Source organism: Macrotis lagotis, chromosome 1, assembly GCF_037893015.1.
Source record: "Macrotis lagotis isolate mMagLag1 chromosome 1, bilby.v1.9.chrom.fasta, whole genome shotgun sequence".
Taxonomy (NCBI): domain Eukaryota; kingdom Metazoa; phylum Chordata; class Mammalia; order Peramelemorphia; family Peramelidae; genus Macrotis; species Macrotis lagotis.
Genome location: NC_133658.1, coordinates 443,240,561 through 443,264,348, shown reverse-complemented (window position 1 = coordinate 443,264,348; position 23,788 = coordinate 443,240,561). Strand labels below are relative to the sequence as shown.

At 34.2% G+C, this 23,788-nt stretch overlaps 1 protein-coding gene across 2 annotated transcripts in view; it reads left to right on the top strand.

Moving 5' to 3' along the window:
• The window catches only part of TMX1 (thioredoxin related transmembrane protein 1), a 59,038-nt gene that overhangs the window by 31,916 nt on the left and 3,334 nt on the right, over positions 1-23,788 (top strand). Inside the window, exons 2-4 of one of the 2 annotated variants that reach the window (XM_074213354.1) lie at positions 5,858-5,973; positions 20,460-20,505; positions 22,816-22,944. In XM_074213354.1, the coding sequence (XP_074069455.1) occupies positions 5,858-5,973; positions 20,460-20,505; positions 22,816-22,944 (291 nt within the window). The remainder of the gene's footprint in view (positions 1-5,857; positions 5,974-20,459; positions 20,506-22,815; positions 22,945-23,788) is intronic. The other variant, XM_074213355.1, reaches the window with a different exon arrangement.

Sequence of the window (23,788 nt, the reverse complement as noted above, 5' to 3'; positions counted from 1 at the left end):
AAAACCAAGGTTAAGAGTAACAATCATAAAGAACAAGCAAGGGGCTGCTAAGGTGGTACAATGGTTAGAGCACCAGCCCTGGAGTCAGGAGTACCTGAGTTCAAATCCGGCCTCAGACACTTAATAATTACCTAGCTGTGTGGCCATGGGCAAGCCACTTAACCCCATTCCTTGCAAAAAACCTAAAAAAAGAAAAGAAACTGCCTCCTTCCTTGAATTGATAATAGCCATCTATGAATGCCATACTCTGCCAACTAATACAGGATTCACTAGGAGGATCCTACATGAACAAGAAAATGGAGAGAAAGCCCAACATGAAAACAAACTGTTAGCTCCAAAATAGCCTTCTACACTCTAACTGCTAATCCCTACCCTTTTCCCAGTACATAGGCCAACACCTGAACCCCTAGATAAATTCTAGCTTTTTCCTCTGCTAATTACTTATTTGCTAGAGAGGACCCTCTTATAATAACCTTGCACCTGTGTAATAAAACTTATGTAACCCGTATCACTCTGAATCACAAGTCTTCATGAAATTCTTTCATTCTTTGAGCCCTAACTAACCACCTGAGCAAAATGCATCAGTAATGATCTGTGCAGCAACAGAGCTGGACCAAAGAACAGTGGAACAGAGAGCAAAAGAAAGAAACATGCATGTGTGGCTATATCACATGAGAAAGAACCCAGAAATAAGCTGAGGCCAGTTCTGTCCAAGCAGAAGTCACATGGGACAGAGACAGAGTAGTGATGCCGTGACAAGCACATGAATTGGTTTTGAGTGAGGGGGGCTGTGCTAAGTGTCCAGCTTCACTTTCTCTTCCAGAGCCATCTGAATGGCAGTCAGGGTTAAGTGACTTGCCCAAGATCACACAAGTGTCTGAGACTGGATTCGAACTCCCATCCTCCTGACCTCCAGGCCAGTACTGTATCCACTGTATTACTTAGCTGCCCCCTTCCACAAGGTCAGCATAGTTTAAGGCACAAGATTTTAACAGTTTACTATAGATAGGCATAGAATTTAATTATTTGCTTTCTGTCTAACATTTCCATGGCAACATTACTGCACCTTGCTGCTGTCAAGTTTTGCTGCTATTGTAGCCTGGGGAAATTTAGATCTTCTTGGTACTGGGGGAAGAAAAGGATTGATTTGTAGACTTTAGTTCTTTGTAAAGCACCTGGTTTTCCAGAAGGGTGTTGAATGAGAATATTACAGATTAGCGTCTCTATTTTTAAATTCATTGAGTTTTTTACTTTGTTTGGGTTCTTAATGTCCTAAACCCTGAAAATAGCAGAGTTCCCCTTATTTCTGGTTTGGAGAGGCATAAAGGATTATGAGGGTTGGTGGGGGGAACTATTCATTTCGTGGTCATGACTCAGAATTCCCCAATCCTCCTGTTCTTTTATACTTTTCCTTCCTTCTCTCTCTCTCTCTCTCTCTCTCTCTCTCTTTTCTCCTTCACTCTCTTCCTGCTTAGCACCAATGCATTCTACTTCTGTTCCCTTTCCTCTTTATTTCATTGAAAATCTGATCACAGATTATCTTTTATTTTCTTTTTTTTGGTATTTGTTTTTGTAAGGCAGTGGGATTAAGTGACTTGGCCAGGGTCACACAGCTAGGTAATTATTAAGTGAGGCTAGATTTGAACACAGAGCCTGTGTTCTATACACATTGCCACCTGGCTTCTCACACACACACACACACACACACACACACACACACACACACATTTATTTTCAGTCTCTTTCTCTCTGCTTATTCCTTTCCTAATGCCTAGTAATATACCTATGTCTCCCCATCCTGAAAAAAACTCCCTTGATCTCTGGTAACCATTGTCTTATTTGTCTTCTGCCCTTTGCCTCCATTCTCTCCTCTTATTCTCTTCTTAATCCATTGTGCTTATGACTTCCAACCTTATCATTTTACTGAAACTGCCCTTGCCAAAATTACTAATGATCTTTTATTTGCCAAATCCTTGACCTCTTTGCAGCCATTACACTGTTGATCAGTCTCCTCCTTGATGCACTCTTCTCTCTTTAAGTTTTTGGAACACCACTCTCCTGATTTTCCTCCTACCTATTTGTCTCCTTTACTGGATCCACATCCAGATCACCCTCTGTAACTGTGGATGTTCCTTGGAGTACTTCGATCCTCTTTTTTTTCCCCCTTTCTACTGCTTTACTTGGTGATCTCATCAACTCACAGATATAATTAACCTCTCTTATCTGATGATTCTCAAATCTATCTTTTCCTGCCCCAGCTTCTTTGCAGATCTCAGCATGTTCAATTGCCTTTCAAGAAATCTAGAACTGAAATCCAGTAGACATCAGTATGTCAAAACAGAATTCCATTATATTTCCCATAACTTCTGTATTTCTGTATAGGGGAATACCATCCTCCCAGTCTTTCAGGTTCAAAACCTAGAAGTATACTTTTTTTCACAATCTCTAAGTGCCCCCTCCCTGTACCCAAACTGTCACCAACCCCTTTGATTTCACCTTTTAAATAGCTTGAATACACTCCCTAAGTCATAGCCACTACTCTAGTGCAGTCATCACCTCACCTTCACAGCTTCTCATCCCAAGCCAAAAATATCTGTCTTATTCTATGCCCTAAATCTTTTACCTCTGAAATCTTGGTCATTGTATTGATTTTTCCTCATAACTGAGAATTATCAACTTAAAAGTATGAGTTGAAATCATGAAAATATGAAATCAAGTTAAATAGTATAGAGGGAGAAGAGAAGAGGGCTCTGAACGGAGCCTAGGGTCTACCTGTGGTCATTGAGGGCACTCTGCAGTTCTAGCAAAAGAAAATGAGGAGTGGTCAGCTAGAGAGGAGAAAAAATATGGATAGAATAGTTTCAGAGGGATGTCAAGATAAAAGACTGAAGAGAGGTTTAAAAAAAATGTGGATTGAGAAAAGGGTTATTAGATTTGCCAGTTGAGGGATTACTTATTGGAGAGAGCAGTTTCTTTTTTTTTCTGATCTTTAATAATTTAATATTATCATTTTGTACAAACAATGTTTTTCTACACATTAATAAAATATTCTTGTTAAAGAGTAAACAGAATACCTCCTCCCCCCAAAAAATATAGACTCACTTGAGCAATAAAATAAAGGGGAGAAAAAAATTAAAATTAAAATTAAAAAAATAATAGTAATAATTGTAGGTATGCTTAACCCCATTACCTTGCCAAAAAAAAAAATAACTGTAGGTATGGCCAGGTGGCGCAGTGGACAGAGCACTAACCCTGGAGTCAGGAGCACCCAGGCCCATATCCTGCCCTGTACACCCAACAATCACCCAGCTGTATGACGTGCAAGCCACCCCAACCCCACTGCCCTGCATAAACCAAAAAAAGAAAAAAAAATGACATAAAATAAAATAGTAATAATAGCAGGGGTGGCTGGGTGGCGGACAGAGCACTGGCCCTTGAGCCAGGAGCACCTGGGTCCTAATCCAGCCTCAGACACCCAACGATCACCCTGCTATGTGGCCCCACGCAGGCCACCCAGCCCCATTTGCCCTGCATCCCCCCAAAATAATAATAATAAAAAATGCGCTTCAGTCTGTGTTCCAACACCAACAACTCTGTCACAGGTAGATCACATTCTTTATGATAAGTCCATCACAAAAGTTACTTCCATATTTTTCCAACATTGCCATTGCTGATCGCAACTCCCTCCATTCATACTTCTCTACTACCATGAACTATATTTTCTCTCTCCTTTCACTCTGTCTCTGCTGTAGGGTCGCTGAGTGGCGCAGCAGACAGATCCCTGGTCCTGGGGCCAAGAAGCCCTGAGCCCCCCACTACCCCTTAGGCCCAGCATCCACCTGGCCCTATGGTCCCAGACAGGCCATCCAATTCCAGCCCCTTGCAAGACATAAAAAAGAAAATGTGTTACATCTGACCACTCTCCCCCCATGGTCCATCCTCTCCTCCTTTATTCACATCCACCCCTTCCCCCTGTTCCCCCCCCCCTTTCTTACTCCAGATGCCTATACCCCATTGAGTATATATATGCTGTTTTCCTTTCCTAGCCACCTCTGATGAGAGTAAAGATTCCCTCATTCCCCCTTGCCTTCCCCCCTTCCATATCATTGCAATAGCTCATTGTAATAAAGAAAAATCTTATTATATGAAATATCTTGGCCTATTCCCCCTCTCCTTTTTCTTTCTCCCATTACATTTCCCTTTTTTCTATTGACTCCATTTTTACACCATATTTTATCTTCAAATTCAGCTTTCTCCTGTGTTTCATCTATAAAAGCTCCTATCTGCTCTGTTAATTGAGAAGGTTCATATGAGTGTTATCAGTGTCATTTTTCTATACAGGAATATATGCAGTTCATCATCATTAAGTCCCTCATATTTTCCCCTTCTCCAATCTCTGTGCTTCACCTGAGTCCTGTATCAGAAGATCAAACCTTCTGTTCGGGTCTGGCCATTCCAATGGGAACATTTGAAATTCCCCTGGTTCATTGAAAGTCCATCTTTTTCCCTGGAAGAGGACATTCAGTTTTGCTGGGTAGTTGATTCTCGGTTGCATTCTAAGCTCTTTTGCCTTCCGGTATATTATATTCCAAGCCCTACAAGCTTTTAATGTAGTTGCTGCTAAGTCCTGTGAGATCCTGATTGCAGCTTCACGATATTTGAATTTCTGTCCTTCTGGCTGCTTGTAATATTTTCTCTTTGACTTGGGAGTTCTGGAACTTGGCTATAATATTCCTGGGGGTTGGTTTTTTGGGATCCCTTTCTCAGGGGGATCTGTGGATTCTTGGATAGAGCAGTTTCACTTGAATGGTTGGATCAGAAGGAATAATACCAGTTGATGTACTTCATTCTTCCAATGTTAAAAACAAGGGGGGGAGTGGTGTAAATTAATAGAATGCATGGAGTTTTTTGAGGATAGGAAGCCATGGGCATTTTTTTTATAGGAGGCAGGCAAACATTCAGTAAAGAAAGAAAAAAATTAAGATTAGTAAAAGAATTGTCAAGGAATGAAATCACTTGTGCATGTAGAGTGGTTTGTGAAGAGAGAGCTCTCAGTGAATAGCCTCAATGTTTTCAGTAAAATCTGAGTCAAGATTTTCAGATGACAGGGTAAAGTAGTAAGAGCCAGACAGATTTGCTGAAGTACTGAAAAGGTTTAGTACAGCAGTGGAGCTAGAAGCTTGTGAAGGAATTACCTTGTCATAGTGGCATCCCAGTTTAAGTGATATTTGCTGTCATGAAATGTAATTCTTTTTAGTTATTAAAAAAATTGCTATGAATAGATAACATCTTCTGTATAAAATTTTTTTCTGCATCTATTTTTTTCTATTCTGTCTGCAATATTAAATTAACAGTTTCTCAGTTGTTGAACTGGTATAAAGTTTGTTTGGTTGTGATAAATAATTTTTTAAAAAGTATTGTTAACATTTGGTCATTTTATTTTTTCTAATTCAGTTACAAAAGCTATTATGATCAGCTCCTAGATATCTTAATGCTCTTTAAAGAATTGGATTTGTATACTGTAGGTTACATTTGTTAACAGTTAATTTTTTTTGTCAAGAATGGGTGCTTTATATATACATATCCTAAGTTTATTTTTCCCCAGTTATTATAGATTTTAAAAATGTAGATTATATGTTCTCAAAATCTGGCAATTTTAAAGGAATTAGCAAGGTTTTTATTATTTTCTTGGTAAACTAGATTTTTTTATCTATTAGAAGACAAATGGAAAATTATTGTTGTGAATCAGATTTGGTTTTTTTGTACCTAAAAGCCACATAAAAACCTAAATAAGATTTCCAGAATGTTGTTTTCTTTTTTCTTGACCATCTGTATTTTTACTTATCTTTTTCCCTAGTTATGCTCCCTGGTGTCCTGCTTGTCAGAACCTTCAGCCAGAGTGGGAAGATTTTGCTGAGTGGGGAGAAGATCTTAAGGTTAATATTGCAAAAGTGGATGTCACAGAGCAGCCAGGTATGGTTGCTCCATTTGTATTTGTAAAAAACTTTTCAACATTATAAACATTTTACTGATCTACTGTAGTGTTGTATATTTTAATTAAATGCTATTTATTATATTATTATTTAAAGAAATCACATATTATCATAGTTTATCAGCATTTATTGAAAAGTCTTTAAATATTATTGTGACCTTAAGTAAAATTTAATAATATTTGGAATAATAGAATTCAGAAAGGTAACCACAGAGATGATCTAGTTAAATAACTGGTTACTTAAAATATCTTTAACTCCCTCCCCTCCAAAAAAAAGGAAGAATGTGCTATATCTAGGATTTACAGCTAAATCTGAAGGAGAAAGAAGATAAAATCCCATAAGGTAAATTTCTCATGATAGTATTAATACCAGAGCACCCTAATGCTTAACAGATTCAGCATTCTTTATTCACCAGCTTCAGTATGCTGTGGCAGGAGAATAAACTAACATGCAAGTTTGTCCAGGAATCCATCTTGGAATTCTTCTCTTACTTTTCCAAAACCCATTTCCCTTCCAACACTTTAAAGGAGACATTGACTTTTCCTAGCCACATGGAGCTGAAATGTCTTTTGACTACAGATTTGAGACTCTGCCTCAAAGAATCAAGTGTCATACAATCTAAAAAGAATGGAAGCTAAAGGAAGATTCAGGGCAGGGTATAAACTGAGTCTGACCCTCTCTCCTTAGAGGATATTCTACACAGGGACCAGTCCTACAAATCTTACTAAAAGTTGGCTGAGTCAGCATTACAGCCTAGGCTTGGGACTTTATTCTCCAGCAATCATAATGTGGTATTGGAGGAGGGCCAGAAAGAAAAAGACTGAAACACCAAAGATTTCTAGAGAAGAACCTCAATCAAAGATCAGAGCATAAACAAATAAATACATCAACAATTGATCTCCCCCAAAGCAGGAAACTAAATAAATCTTATAAAATACAAAATATTCCTAACAGATAAACAAAGAAAAGTGAACCAATTATCAGATGAATACCTAATCCTATGGATTCCCAACAGAGTATGCCAAAGAGACAAAAACTATCACAAAAGAGAAATAAAATATGTTAAAGAAGAAATTTTTTTTGTTATAAAAAAAAGAAATTGAGGATGAATCTGAGCTTAGAGTTCTCAATTTAAAATGAAAAAACTTAATAGATTAGAAAACAATTCAGACCATATTATAGAATAAGCAAGGAAAGAATGATTAACAAATTTGGAACACAAAAATACTGAAAAGGAAAATCTTGCAGAAGAGAAGCAAAATGTAACAGTGTTAAAAGAACACTTACTTGAATTCCATGCAAGTCGTAGCTACTGATATTGTAGATAAGATTTACATATATATAGCTCCAGGAAGATTGCGGCATACAAATCAACATGAATACTACACCATAAGAAATAATATAAGAAAACTGGCTTCTGAATACAGACAGCAAAGCAAAAAAAAAAAAGTTTCCAGAATCCACAGATTGTATATACACTCACATGTATACCTGAAGCTAATCATTTTGATGATAAATTTTTTTCACATCATTAGAAAGAAGACTTTCAAATAGGAAAGTAAGGAATTTTAAATACAAGATTATTTCATTGTCTTGAGAAATTACAGAATAGGATAATACATATTCCCCAAAACAGGAGTTCAAGCTGCAACTGAGAATGAGTCTAAATTAATAATAAAAAAAAAGATATTCCACAAGAGAAGAATTGAAGGCATCCCTGGAAATAAAAAAAGGAAGCAGAATATTAGATTTCTAAGTACCTCCAAACAGTAGAAACATTTTAAAGATTAATAAAATGGAGTGGTTTCTTTAAAATTAAGACAAAAAGATTGTTCATGAAGGAATAAGAAAATGGGTATGTGGATTCAAAATATAAGTGAAACAAGTTGAAGTAAAAATAGAGTTAGAAACGAAGCACTGTGATGTTTGTTTTTGTTTGGTTTTTCTTTTTCATTGTATTTGGTGCACATAAATGCTTATTGATTGATTGAGGTCCCTTTAGGAATCATCACATTTTGTGGTACAAAATCATAGAATAGGAAGTTACATAAATGGGGAAAAGAAAGATGGAAAATAGGGAGATGTGTAGTACATCCCTACCAAATGTAGTGTAGGAAATAATTCAAGAAAACTGACTATAGTGAAAATAGTACAGGAATGATGCTTCTTATAGTCTCCTAGCAAGAGGAGAGGAAATCAAGAAGTATGGGAGACAGGGCAGAAGGGTTCCATGTTTGAGAATATGTGTGTTTATATCAAAAAACCTGCTTTAAAAAAATATAGAAATCCTCTCATGGACTAAGAGATATATATGTCTATTATGTAGAATCTCACAATTGATTTACTATGAGGAGAGCTTATACAATTAGAGATGGGCAGCATCCTATATGTATATCTCCTAGAGCAGATAGCACCAATCATGATTTTGGGGATGGAGGAAGGATGCACAGAACACAGATATGAGATAGTATTGACATTTATGAAGGATCCCATTATGGTAAAGTATGATGATTAAACAGGTTCAAGAGACATAGTTTCTGGGTAATTTAATCATTTTAGTGATAAGGCCAGCATGTTATTAATAAAAGGAAAGTCATTTGGTCATCTCTCTGAGACCAGAGACTATCATGGCAAGGGGGAGTCACAGTTTTCAAAGAGTAGGTGTTCCTGAGGGGGTGACAGTCACCTCTTGATTAGATAATTCAGTTGGAAGTGAGCTATATTAAAATGAGTGGTTAATAATGATATCATGTTATTCTCAGAGAGAGAAACTATATCCTCAGATCATCCCCAGCTTGGGCTATCTAGGCAAAAGGATCTGTCTCTACTTAAGCAGAACTCAATGGACTTCCACATCTTAAATGAAATTCCTTGTAAAAATTGGAAATTTTTTTGCATAGAACCCAGATATGGTTGAAGAGAGTTAATTCAATCTCATTAGAAATATTATTCAAAAGGCAGAACTTTTTAAAAATCAGGTTGTTAGAAGAAGAGGAGAATTCTGCATCTTCCCAGATTATGGATTATTAATTATCATTTCTTCCAGAAGACAAGGGGGTAAGACATGCTAAAATTCTGCCTTGTGTCACTGCCCTTTTCCAATTTTCTTTTCCTCTTAAATTGATATTTCTAGGAATGAGAAATACCAGAGAAGGATGGATAAGGTAAGTGATACAAAGTAACCTGGAAATTGCTTAGCAAAGGAAATTGAAACCTGATACTTAAAGCTTCAAATCAAGAGCATCATATGATTAAAAAAAGTAATAACTAGGGGCGGCTAGGTGGCACAGTGGATAAAGCACCAGCCCTGGAGTCAGGAATACCTGGGTTCAAATCCGGTTTCAGACACTTAATAATTCCCTAGCTGTGTGGCCTTGGGCAAGCCACTTAACCTCATTTACCTTGCAAAAACCTAAAAAAAAAAAAGTAGTAAATAAGGTTATAATACAATAAAGTTTCAGAGTAGATTAGGTATTAGTGAAGAAAACAAAGCAATAATAATGTCTTAAGGAAGAAGATTTACAAAAATAGTAAACATAAGAAGTTAGAAGGAAAGGCATATTTTGAACAAACTACTTATCAAGAAGGAAAGAAAAAAGAAACCAGTAATTTAGGAAAAATCCAAATTAGAACAAAAATATGGAAATAGGAGAAGAGAAATGGTGAAAGCCTGTGGTGAATTAAAAGTGGCATCCGAGTAATTTAAGTAGAACTGATTGCAGAAATGATTTGTAAGGAGGTATAACATGCACACACATAAATACACATCTATATATCACATAATACATTTTATATAATATTTAGATACTATGCCATTTGGTATGCATAATCAAGATAATGATTTTTATAGTTTCTTTAAGTATAATATAGTTTTCATTTCACTATCAGTCTTATGAATTTTTAATTAACTCCTATTTTTTTCATTTCACATAATACATAATATTATTCCAGTTTCTCATTTTGATTATGCATAATTTTTAGATGTTTTTTATACAGCAAAGCAGATTTTGTATGTATTGTTTCCATTCACATATGAAGGACAAGCTTAATATTTTCCTTAATTTTTTTGCTTTATCATAATTATAAAAATATGTTATATATTGAAGATAGCTAAGGGGAATGCAGTGAATAGAGCACAGGCCTTGGAATCAGGAGAACAGGAGTTTGAATACAGCCTGAGACACTTAACTCTAACTAGCTGTGTGACCTTGGACAAGTCACTTAATCCTGATTGCCTTGCATTCAGAGCCATGTCCAGTCATCCTGATTCATATCTGGCCACTGGATCCAGATGACTCTGGAGGAGAAAGTCTGGTGAATTAGCACAACACTCTCTCACTAAAATCCAATTCACGTACTTGTCATGACATCACCCCCCTTCATTCTTACTTACTATTTATTATGTATAAACATTTATACATACACACACACACACACTATATTTCCCCATGTATAAGATGTATCTTAATTTTGGGGCCCAAAATTTGAAAAAAAAACGTATTACATAAAGTTATTGAACTTGTTTTATTCATTATGAAATTCAAGGACCTTCTGCTCATAGCTTTCAGGATCTTTTGAGCATCTCTGGTGCATGGACACATGCTTAGTCCATTCCATTTCATGGACCTGAAGCACCCATTGTGTCCTCCTTTGAAATCAGTAACTTCTTTTTCATCAGCAGTTCTTCTTGCCTCCTGCTGAACCATCTTTGTGGACATAGGAATTCCACTGCCCTTTGCTCTTCAATCCGTCTTTTCACTTCCCTCTCTAACTCAGGCCATTCAGCTGCCTTGCTTCTCATGGCCTTCTTTTGCCAGGGTGTTTTTCAGTAGGGCTTCTTCCCATAGCCAGTCTCAGATTGTTTTCTCAGTTGAAGGAGGACCAAACTGAAGTTCAGCAGCATGATTTCTATTCACTTTTGCAAACAGGATCACTTTGAATTTGAATTCAGCACTGTACAAAAATCTTTTCTGAGCCATTTCTGGGCAGAACATGGCAAAATGTAATGTAATATACTGGTAGCATGTGTTAGACAATGAGTGAAAAGACAACAAGTGCAAAAAAGTGGGAAATGCAAGTAAAAAAAAAATCTACAACCACTGTATAAGATGCTTCCAGTTTTTAGAGTCCAAATTTTTCAAAAAAGGATGTGTCTTATACATGGGGAAATATGGTACATATATAGATGCATGCATACACACACATACACACACAGATACACATGAAATACATGCACACATATATCTCCTTAATCTATGTTCTCTAAAGAAAGAAATGGAGGAAAACACTAAACCTAACATGAAGGCATTACTTCCATTACTTTATGTGAATGTAACCTTTCCTCTTCCCCAATTGGCTATATAAATTAGACATTTTAAAAATAAACAGAATCAAAATAAGAAGCTAGAACAAAATATATTATGCATTATATAAAATTTTTTAAAGTAAGATTTATGTGGACATGCTGTCAGAGAAAACTAAAAATACAGAGAAAGAAAAATTACATTATGTTTAAATAATCCATAGATAATTTTCTATATATCTATTATGTAGATGTGAATATAAATTTAAGCATTAATAATTTAAAACTACACTGAGACTTTTGAAACACCCTATTTATACAAAATGACAAGGCTTTTAAATTTGTAAAGGAAAATCACCTGCATTGCAAAAAGATTGATAGTAATACTAGTAGGAGATTATGATTTTCTCTCTTATTTTTTTTTTAGAACTGCACAGATCTAAAATGTAAACAAAAAGGAAATAGAACCAAATAATCTGTTCCAGAATTTAGAACTGAAAGATTTTGGTGTCTTCTGATTGGGTACATAAAATAATAAATAATATTTCATACATACATGGATATGTATATACATAGCTACATAGCTACATGAATTCACATATCCTCAGCACCACAAAACTAGATAGTATATTAAGGCACAGAGGAATATTAAAATACAAATATAAACAGAATTTTTTATAGACCATAATTAAATAATTACAATTAATATAAGTAGCAACCCCCCCAAAAAAGATAGTCCTAAATGGAAATTTTGAACAACATTCTGAACAAGTGATAAGTCAAAGAAAAGAATCACAAAAACAACCCCTATGTGAAAGATAAATTATAATGAAAAGGCAGCATATCAAAATTTCTATAATTTAACTAAAGTATCCTTCAGAGTAAATAGACTATTCCTCAGACCATATGTTAACAAAATAGAAAAAAGAGATAAACGAATTGAATGTGCAATTAAAAATTGGAAAAATAGTAAATAAATTCAAAATATTCATAAAAAAAGAAATCTTGAAAATTGGAAAATAAATTAGGAAAAAAGATTATAAAACTCATAAGCAAAACTAAAAGCTGTTCTTTGAAAAGAGAAGCAAAATTGATAAAACTATCAGTCAGCCAGGTTAAGAGAGGAAAATCATATCAACCATCTTTTTTTTTTCAAGTGACTTGCCCAAGGCCACACAGCTAGGTAATTATTAAGTGTCTGAGGCCGGATTTGAACTCAAGTACTTCTGACTCCAGGGCTGATGCTCTATCCACTGTGCCACCTAGCTGCCCCAAATTAACCATCTTCAAATCGAGTGAAAGTTTGTTAGGCACTTATTCTAAAATGAATTTATGGACTTCGAAAGAAAGCTTAACATCTATAATACTCACATTTTCAATGAGAAAAAAAATATTAGTCTCCTTTAATAATATATAAAAAAAGATTAACCCACTGTACAACTATTCAAAAAAATTAAATCAAATCTTGGCAAAAAAGAGTACAAGAATTTACTCCCAAATAATTTACCATTTTCAAATTCTATTTATATCAGACATGCAAAGATGGTTCTAACTAGAAAACCAATGATGATTTTGAAAGTTAAAACATAAAGTTAGCCATTTATTAGCAGAGGCAGCAAAAGACTTTTATACTTTTTATACAAAGTATAAGAATTATCTTTGCTAAAAATCTTTTGAGGAATTAACATCAGTAAAATATCAGGCCACAAATTAGAACTAAATAACAAAAATAGGAAGCATTTATATATACATTCTTTATTCAAAATAACTACATAATGCATTAAATATCTGGATGCATTAATTTACCAAATAAATATAAGATCTGTGTGTATGTGTATATAATTACAATTTTTTTTGAAGAAATGTAAAAAAACAACAGCTGAAATCATTGGAGAGTTATTAAATGCTCATGATTTGTTTTTTTCTGTATAATAAACCAATATTTAGATTAAATTTTGATTCACTCAGATTACAAAGAGAATACTTAAAGAGAAGATCAAAAAGATGAATAGTTCTTCCAATCATCAAATTTTAGAGTAATTTTCCTTAATTATTTGGCCATAGTATAAGATATAAAATTACTTCTGAAAAACAAACTAGATTAGGATGAATAAGAAGTAATTTGACATAGGCAAATGTTTAGTAAATCCAAAGCACAAATTATGTGGGGAAGAAAGCACTCTTTTCTAAAAAAAATAATTACTGGTAAAACAGGAAAATAGTGTGGCATAAATTAGGGCTAGACCTAGATTAACATGAAAAAATTTGATCTAGTCCAATGACAAACATTATAAAATGCAAAAAAATTAAAATGGATGTTTAATAGCAATTTTTAAGATTATAATAAAAATTAGAAGAGAACCAGAACAGATACTTATCTAGTCAATACTGAAATGCATTATTGATCAAAGAATAGAATTTATTATAAGAAATGATTACATGAAAATTTGAAAACCTTCTCTTCAAACAATTTATGAAACAAAGATATGGGAGGCAACTGACTAGGGAAACTTTTTTTTGTAACAAATATCTAATAAGGGTTTTTTAGGCAGCATACATAGATAACTCACAAAAAAGTATAACCAAAAGCCATTCCTCTATAAAGAGACCAAAGATTATGGAAAAATAGTTTTTGAAAGAAAGATTTCAAACTATATTAAAAAAATCTCCAAATCATAGCTCCTAATGAAAATTAATATTAATATATCAATAGTATATTGATGAAATTAATAATCAAAATTAATATCATTGCTTTTTAACATTTGTTTTATATAGTTGTTAACATCAAAATAATTCTCTTCAGTGAGTAAATTAGTATTTTAAAAATGCTTATTGTGTGTCAATTGCTATATTAAGTGTTAGGGATACAAAAAAAACAAAAAAGAGTCCTTGCTCATAATCTAATATGAAAACAAACAAGATGAGTTAGGGATAGTCTCAGAGGGAGAAGTGTGAAACTTAACTGAATGTTTAGGGTAATCAGGAGGCAGAGATATGGAGAATAGTTGGAAAATTCTAGATGGCAAGAGATAAAGTTTACAGGTAACAGGAGGCTGGGTATCACTGGATTGATTACAGGATACAAGTGAGGGGGTGGGAGGACTATAAACAGATTGTCTATGTAGAGTTTTTAGAAGTCTAATTCTGGAAGTGCTAGGGAGACACTGTATATTGAATGAAGGAGAATAATATAATTATACTTAGACTTTTTGATAATCTGACAGCTGAATGAGACAGATTAGTCAAAGGCTATTGTAAAAATGAAGGCCTATAAACTTATATACCCTGTATAAGGTAGAAGTGATAGGATTTGAGAACTCATTGAATATGAGGATGAGATCAAGTAAAGAAGAAAGGTTTGGTGTTTGGGTAATTAGGAGAATGGTACCCTGGACAATAGTGGGGACAGTAGGAAGAGGGGAGGATTTGGGGGAAACAATGAGTTCTGGTTTTTAGACATATCTGGTTGAAGAAGTCTAATAGACTGTTGGTGATGCAACACCTGAGGTCATGAAAGAGGTTACTTGGACAACTCTCACCTGCATATATATGATAATTGAAAGCATGAGTGAAATAGTAGAGCAGAGTGAAATAGTAGAGAAGCAGTAGCAGAGATGTCCTAGGACTGAACCTTGTGGGACTTCCATGTGAGTGTGACACAAATGAATATCCATTAAATGATAATGAGAAAGAAAGGAGAAGCATGATAGAATAGTATTGTGTAAATTTAGAGGGAAAAAGTATTAAGGAAAAGAGGGTAATTGACGATACCACAGACTGCAAAGATAGAAAAAAGGAATGATGATTGAGAAAAGGTCATTAGATTTGACCATTAAGAGATTATTAGTGACTTTGGAGAGTGCATTTTTTAATTGAATGATGATGTCAGAAGTCAAATTGCAGAGATTTAAGGGAAGAGTGAGAGGCAAGGAAGTGGAGGCACTTATTGTACTGTCATCTTAAGAAATTTTTACAGAAAGGAAAGATTTCAGAAAATACCTTGCGATGGATGAATCAAGTGAGCTTTTTTAATTTTTGTTTTGTTTTGGTTTTTAGGATGATAGAGGAGATATAACTATGTTAGTAAGGAAGCAACCAGGAAATGGAGAATGATAGAAAATAAGTGAGATCAGAGAAGATAGGCAATCTTTTGTAGAAGACAGTTTAGAACTTTTCCATTTGGTGGGATTTGCCTTCATTCCCATTTGTTTTATACAAATGATTTTTAAAAAATTATAGAAAGGAGTAGTCAGCCCTGAAGCAGTGTGACTCAGGTCCTGTAATAAAAAGGTCCCATGTACAACAAACTATTTATAGCATTAACTTTTTGAAGTATTAAAGAATTAGAAACAAAAATAGACATTCATCATTTGGGGAATGGATAACTAATTACGGTACATAGAGAAATATCACTTTGCTTTAAGAAACAATGAATAAAAATGTAAAGGTTAGCCAAGATGGTGGAGTAAAAGCAGAGATTTACCTTGGCTCTCAATCAAACACTTCCAAATACCTTTAAATAATGGCAGAACACATTCTAGAATGGCAGAACCCACAAAATGATTGAATGAACAATTTTTCAGTCCAAAACAACTTAGAAGGTCATCAGAAAATGTCTGTTGTCTAATGGACGTCTCACCAGGGTGAGAAGAGTGCAATCCAGAGAAGGCTATATCCTGGCCCCACTGCCTTGGTCTACCCCCCCAAAAAAAAAAGATTTTTGGGGGTAGCTAGGTGGCACAGTGGATAGAGCATCAGCCCTGGATTCAGAAGGACCTGAATTCAGATCCAGCCTCAGACACTTAATAATTACCTAGTTGTGTGACCTTGGGCTTAACCCTAATACCTTGCAAAAACCTAAAAACAAAAACCAAACAGGTTGGAAGGAGATTAAGGGGGTCTTTTTGCTATCACCAAAGCAGGACTCAGATCTGGGTCATAATCCTCAGGTGAAAAAGAATAGTAGTAACACACCAGAGCTTGAAACCACACAGGAGTGGGAATTCTTTGCCCTTCCAGGGCAGAAAAGAGTGCTCATGATTCCTTACAGCCCAGAGCACAGGCCAGGAGAGTGATAAACCATCATAGAAGAATTGAAAACTTGCAGATGCCTAGAAGTATCATCTTGAACAAAATCCTTAAAACTTGGGACAGTGAACTCTCCACCCTGGAAGCAAAGCCCTACTTCAACAGAGTTAAAAATCAAGTAATACAAAATAAGCAAAAAGGAAAAAAATTCTGAACATAGAAAATCATTATTGTGATAAGGAAGTTCAAAATACACTCAGAAGAAGATAACACAGTCCAAGTTCCTACATCCAAAGCCACCAAGAAAAATATGAATTGATCTCAGGCTATAAAGCTCCAAAAGAATTTTTAAAATTAAATAAAAGATATAGAGGAAAAATTGGAGAGAGAAATGAGAGTGATGCAAAAAAAAAAAATCATGACAAGCCAACAACTTGTTAAAAGAAACAAAAAATACTGAAGGGAATAACACCTTAAAATCTAGGGGCAGCTAGTCGCACAGTAGATAGAGCACTGGCCCTGGAGTCAGGATGACCTGAGTTCAAATGCAATCTCAAACACTTAATAATTGCCTTGCAAACTGCATCCCAGGGAAAATTATAAAAAAGAAAAGTTCCACATATACAAAAATAGTTTTAGCCCCTCTTTTTTTGGTGGCAGAGAATTTGAAAATGAGAGGATATCAGTTGGGGAATAATTGAACAAATTCTGGTTTAGGAATGTGATATAGTACTATTCTATAAGAAATCATGAGTGGGCAGGCTTCAGAAAAGCCTGGAAAGACTTGCATGAACTGAAGCTGAGTGAAATGAGTGGAACCCGTATAGCATTAATAGCAACATTGTGAGATAATCAACTGTGATGAACATTCTCAACAGTTCACTGATCAAGGACAATAAATACCTCGTACATGTGGAACAAAAAAAAAAAAACTATATTCTGAATGCTGACCAAAGCATACTACGTCTATTTTTTAAACTTCTTTCCTGTTTTTTCTTTCTCATTTTTTTCTCCTTTATTGCTAATTCTTCTTTAACAGCATAACTAATATGGAAATTTGTAAAACATATTGTACATGTACAACCTAAATCAGGTTGTTTGCTGTCATGGAGGGGGAGAGAGGGAAGGAAGTATGGTAGAAAAAAAAAGCTTACAAAATGTTGAATGTTGGAAATTATTTTTGTATGTAATTGGAAAAAAAATATAAAAGGTACAAAAAGCCAATGAAGAGATGTCTTAAAAAGCAGAATTGACCAAATGGAAAAGGAGGTACATAAGCTCATTGAAGAAAATCCTTAAAAATTTAAATTGAGCAAATGGAAACTAATGACTTTAAGTGAAATCAAGAGACCATTAAACAAAATCAAAAAAGAAAAAATAGTAAACGATGTAAAATCACTCATTAGAAAAACAACTGACCTCAAAAGATAGATCCTAGAGTGATAATTTTAAAATTATTGGACAATTCAAAAGCCATGTTTAAAAAAAATCTAGACATCTTTTAAGAAATTGTCTAGTAAAACTGCCCTAATATTCTAGAATCAGAGGGTAAAATAGAAATTGAATGAATACACTGATCACCTCCTAATAGAGATCCAAATTGAAAATGACCAGGAGTACAATAGCCAAATTCTAGAGCTCCCAGATTAAGGAGAAAATCTGCAAGCAGCCAGATAGAAGTAACATTAAAATATCATGAAGCCATGATCAGGGTAACAGTGTTAGCTACTTCTATATTGAAGGATTTAAAAGGCTTAAAATATGCCTTGGAAAGCAAAAGAACTTGGATTATAACCAAGAATCATCTATCCAGCAAAACTGAATATACTTTTTCAGGAGAAAAAAATGGACATTCAATGAGCAGGGTTCTTTCAAACTTTTCTAATAAAAAGACCAGAGTTGAATGAATAATTTGACTTTTAAAATACAAGACTCAATTGAAATGTAAAAAGGTAAACAGGAAAGGAAAATGATAAGGGACTTAATAAGGTTAATTCCTACATGGGAAGATGCTACTTATAACTCATAATAACCTCATTATTAGGGCAGTTGAAAGATATATGGACTGAGGACACAGGAGTGAGTTGAATATGTAGGGATGATATCTAAAAATTAAAAATTAAGGGTTGAGAGAGGAAGGGAAAGATCGGCAAGAAAAAGCTTTTACAATTGAGGGAAAGAGGGGGAGATAAAGCGAAGTTAGTGAATCTTACTCTCATAAGAATTAGCTCAAAGAGGTAATAATATATACCCTCAATTGAGTATAGAAATCTTTCTTACTATATGGGAGAGTAGGAGGGGAAGGGGATAAGAGGAAGAGGAGGATGATAGAAGGAAGGGCAGATTGGAGGAACAAGGTGGAAAAAGAGGAAAGAATAAATGGGGCAAATAGAATACAAATAATAATAATAAAAGGAGGTAATAGAATACAGCTATCAAAAATAATTTTGGAAAAATGTTTTTGAAGCAGGTTTCTCTCATAGTCCTTATTTCTCAAGCATAGTGAACTGAGTCATTTAGAAAAATAACCATTCTGCAGTTGATAATTAAAAGATATGAACAATTTTCAAATGAAGTAATCAAGGCTTATCTGTTAACGATATGAAAAAAATTCAGATTCACTGTTGAAAAGATAAATGCAAATTAAAACAATTCTGAGGTATAATCTTATACCTGTTAGATTGACTTATAGGACAGAAAAGGAAAATGACAACTATTGGAAAGAATGACTAAAAATAAGACATTAATGCTCTGTGGTTGGAGTTGTGAACTGATTCAACTGTAGTACAGTTTGAAACTTTGTCCAAAGGGCTATGAAACTATGTATACCTTTTAACCTAGTGATGCCTCTATTGAGTCTGTATCCCAAAAGAGATTTTTTTAAAAAAGGAACCCCAAACCTATATGTACAAAAATATTTATAGCAACTCTTTTCTAGTGGTAGGTAATTGGAAATTGAGGGGATGCCCATCAGTTGTGCAATGACTAAACCCGATTGCTATATGTGATTGTGTTGGAATACTATTTTGCTATGAAAAATAATGAACATGATGGTCTCAGAAAAAACTGCAGACTTAAAAGAGCCTAATGCAAAGTGAAATGTACAGTGTATAAAGTAACAATAATATTGTAAGATGATCCTCTCTAAATAATATCTATTCTTAACGATAACAGTGATCCAAGAAAACTCTGAAGAACATAAGATGAAAAATGCTATTCATCCAGATAAAGAACTGAAGATGTCTGATTACAGATTTAAGCATACTTTTTTCTTTATTTTTCTTGAGATTTTTTTTTTTCTTCACAGCATGACTATTATGGAAATGTCTTACTTTACTCCACATGTATAAGCAATATCAAAGTACTAGTTTTCTCAGTGAGGGTGAGTAATGGGGAGGGATGAAGGGAGAGAATTTGGAACTCAAAGTTTTAAAAACAAACGTTAAAAACCAAATTTACAATGGGGAAATGGGGAAAAATAAAATGCTAAATAGAAAAAGAAACGATGAATAGAATGAATAAAGAGAAGCATGGAAAGATATATGAATTAATTCATAGTAGAGTAAGCAGAATCAAGAAAACATAGTTACTACAACACAAATGGAAAGACCTACAAAATCAATCAAAACTGAATCCAAAAATTATGACCAAACTTGGACATGGAGATTAGAATATGTCTCTTTTTTTTTTTGCAGAGATGAAGAACTATGTAAATAGAATGCTATATAGTCTGTGAGACTTTCTCAATGTTTTGATTAGTATTGTTGAATTTTATAATTGTTTGGTTTAAAGAAAAGGTGGGAGAAGAGGGGATGCTAGGTGGCGCAGTAGATCAAGTACCAGCCCTGGAGTCAGGAGGACCTGAGTTCAAATGTGACCTCAGACACTTAATATTTAAGCAGTGTGACTTTGAACTAGTCACTTAATCCATTGCCTTGCAACCCCCCCCCCCCCAAATGAAGGGGCAGGGGGAAAAGATCATAACTGGAAATATAGGTAATGTAACATTTACAAAACAATTCTTTAAAATATAAGAGAAGTACTTGTAAATTTAAAAATTATACATATTTAGACTGGAAAAATCTATCTGCCAGAATTTTTTATTTTATTTATCAAGCCTTAATATTTATTTTCAGGTCTAAGTGGTCGGTTTATCATAACTGCACTTCCCACTATCTACCAGTAAGTACTCAAAGGTGGGGTTTTGTTTTGTTTTGATTAGGCTTATGATTTCGTTGGTATAAGGAACTCCCAAGATGGAATCTCATTCTATCAAAACAAATCAGCATTTATTTTACTTCTTCCAGTATCTTCTTAGTTCCTTGGAACACCTGAAACACTGAGTTACTTTAACATGTTTATGGAACCAATATTTGTAAGAAGTTTGAATACAGTTCTTCCTGATTCTAAGACTAACATCTAAATGAAATTTAGTCCTTTGAAATTGGTTCTAGTTCATGTAATAATAGAGAAAATAATAGTGTCTTACTTTAGTAAAGCATTATTCTGTCTTGGGACTTGCTGATAATTTTCTTTTTTTTGTTGTTTTTATCAAATTAACCAGTGGTTTATTTAATTTTTTTCATAAAATTAACTCCTTAGTTTTGTTGAATTTTTTTTTAATTTTCAATTTTATTAATCTCTCCTTTGATTTTCAGGGTTTCTATTTTGGTGTTTATTTGGAATTTTAAATTTGTTCTTTTTATAAGTTTTTTTATTACATGCTTAATTTCTTGATTTATTCTTTCTTTTATTGATATTTTATGTTTGGAGATGTATTGTATCTGACTACCCTCTCCCGTGATCTTCCTTCCCCCTGTCCCCTTTCTCTCATCCCCTTCCTCTCACCCTCTTCCTCTCCTTTTTCCTTTAGGGTAAGAGATTTCTTACCCTACTCTTACTCTACTGCTGTTCATTTCATTCTTTATCATTTCATGTAAGTCTTTCCATGTTTTTCTAAGCTCATTAAGCTCATTGTTTCCTATGGCACTGTAGTTTTCCATCAGAATCATATACCACAACTTGTTCAGCCATTCCCCAATTGATGTGGATTCACACAATTCTCTATTTTTTTTACCACAAAGCGAGCTGCTATAAATATCCATTCACATTCAATGTTATAATTATTATTTGTGAATTTACCTACATTTTATTTTTACTCACTATTTTTTCTCAGCCTCTCATTTTTTCTTATCCTTGTTATTCTCCCACCACCCATTCCCATTCTACACTATCCTCCAAAAGTCCCTCTCCCACCTCCCCAGTTTTCTTATTTCACTACATGTTCAGAAGACTTCTGCATCCTTCCAGATGTACTTGTTTCCTCTAAACCCAAATGAAAATTAGATTCCAGCATTACCAGCCTTCCACTTTACCTGCTTCTTTTTTATAATATAATTGCTCCTTTTTACCTATTCCTACCCAATTTTGTTTTTTAGAATCATCCCATGTCAGTAATTTTGGTTGTTTTTTTTTGTTGTTGTTGTTTTGGTTTTTTTAGGTTTTTGCAAGGCAAACAGGGTTAAGTGGCTTGCCCAAGGCTGGACAGCTAGGTAATTATTAAGTGTCTGAGACCAGATTTGAACCCAGGTACTCCTGACTCCAGGGCCGGTGCTTTATCCACTTCGCCACCTAGCGGCCCCCCATGTCAGTAATTTCAATACTTACCTTACTTTCAAAGAACTTGTAGAACCTGTCTTTTCTAAGGTCCTCTCAATTTGTCTTAGGAGGACACCTACTTTATCTCCTTTATTTTTGCTGTTTACACATTCATTTCATGTGATTTTCTGTCTGTCTTTGCAGAAAATATGGAGATGCTGGAAATTTCTGACTTACTCCGCCATTTTCTCAGAATACCCTTCTTCCCCAACTTTTTTTTTTTTATTACCAGCTATTAACTTATTCATTTAGAGGCCTACTAAATTTCTCATGAATTTTCATGCATTTTAGTTTTCTATAAATTTGATATCCTAACATTTTTTCCCAAGGACAGCCAGGTGTCACAGTGGATAGAACACTGTCCTTGAAGTCTTGGGCAAGTCACTAAATCCTAATTGCCTCACACCCAGGGTCATTTCTAGTCATCATGATTCATAACTGACCACTGGATCCAGATGGCTCTGGAGGAGAAAGTGAGGCTGGTGACTCTTAGCACAGCACACCCTCATTCAAATCCAATTCACATGATTGTCATGGTAACACCTCCCTGATGTTGTGCTCTTCAAAACCAAAGCAAGCATTATTATTTTTTCCCATATTGCATAATACTAATATTTTGGAATATAGTAAGCCCTCATGATTTTTTCCTTGTGGCAGATCTTCATAATTTTATTGACTAAAGTAGAGTTAATGGTAACAAGTTATATTGCTCCTCTTTTATATTTTGTTCTATGTGACAAGTCAAATTGATAGTGTGATATATATGTACTTATAATTTTAACTTTTGAGACTTAATTACTTTCAATGTATATCTCCTTTATCTTTTACACTTAGTTGTAGAGATGGAGAATTTAGAAGATATCAAGGCCCCAGGACTAAAGAGGACTTTATAAGTTTCATAAATGATGAACAATGGAAAAGTATTGAACCTATTTCTTCGTGGTTTGGGCCAGGTTCTTTTCTGTGGGTATTTTAAAATTTTTAACCCTTCCCTTTTGATTTTAAAGTATTAATAATATTCTGAGACTTGTAAAGTAATGACTTGGAAAAATATTTACTCTGTATATAAAGAAAAATATTAAATTTTAGACTTCTAAACTTTTTCCAATTTGCTCTCATAGTATAATTTAGAACTTGGACAGATAAGGTGATAAAATAGAAAGGAAAGGGACAGTCTTTAAAATTGACTTGACTTCGCTTTCTGAAGCAGCAAAAGAAAAGTGCCTATAGGCACTAGGTGATAAACTGAAGTGAGGAAGTGTGAATGTGTAGTAAAATTTAAAAAGAAGTGGTAAAGTGTATTTTCATTTTGATGTCATGAAAGGAAAAATCTGATAAATTTTCACTAAAGGAGTAAAAAAAATGGGGATGAATGGTAGGGAGTAGAATAAAGTCATTTTAAAACATGGACTACTCTGGGAATATAATTTGGCTTGAATGTGGAGGTTCAGATTAACTACGTTTTTGAAATCTTCTATTCTCTGAGCTTGGGGGAGAGGAAAAAATGTAGAACCTCTAATGGAGTCTTACTTGGAAATGCATGCATACATATGCATTTTATATATATATATATATATATATATATATATATACACACACACACATGAATATATAATTCACGTGTGTGTATGTATGTGTACATATATTTGATTTGTCTGGATTAAAAATATGGAAAAAATGACTTATAGGAGCAACCTGAAAAATCAAATAAATTTTTATACTTAGGAGAAGGGAGATATGGTCAAAGAAAAATCACCAGTTATTCAGCTGTGGAGAAATCAAGTAGTAGTAATTTTTCAATAACTAC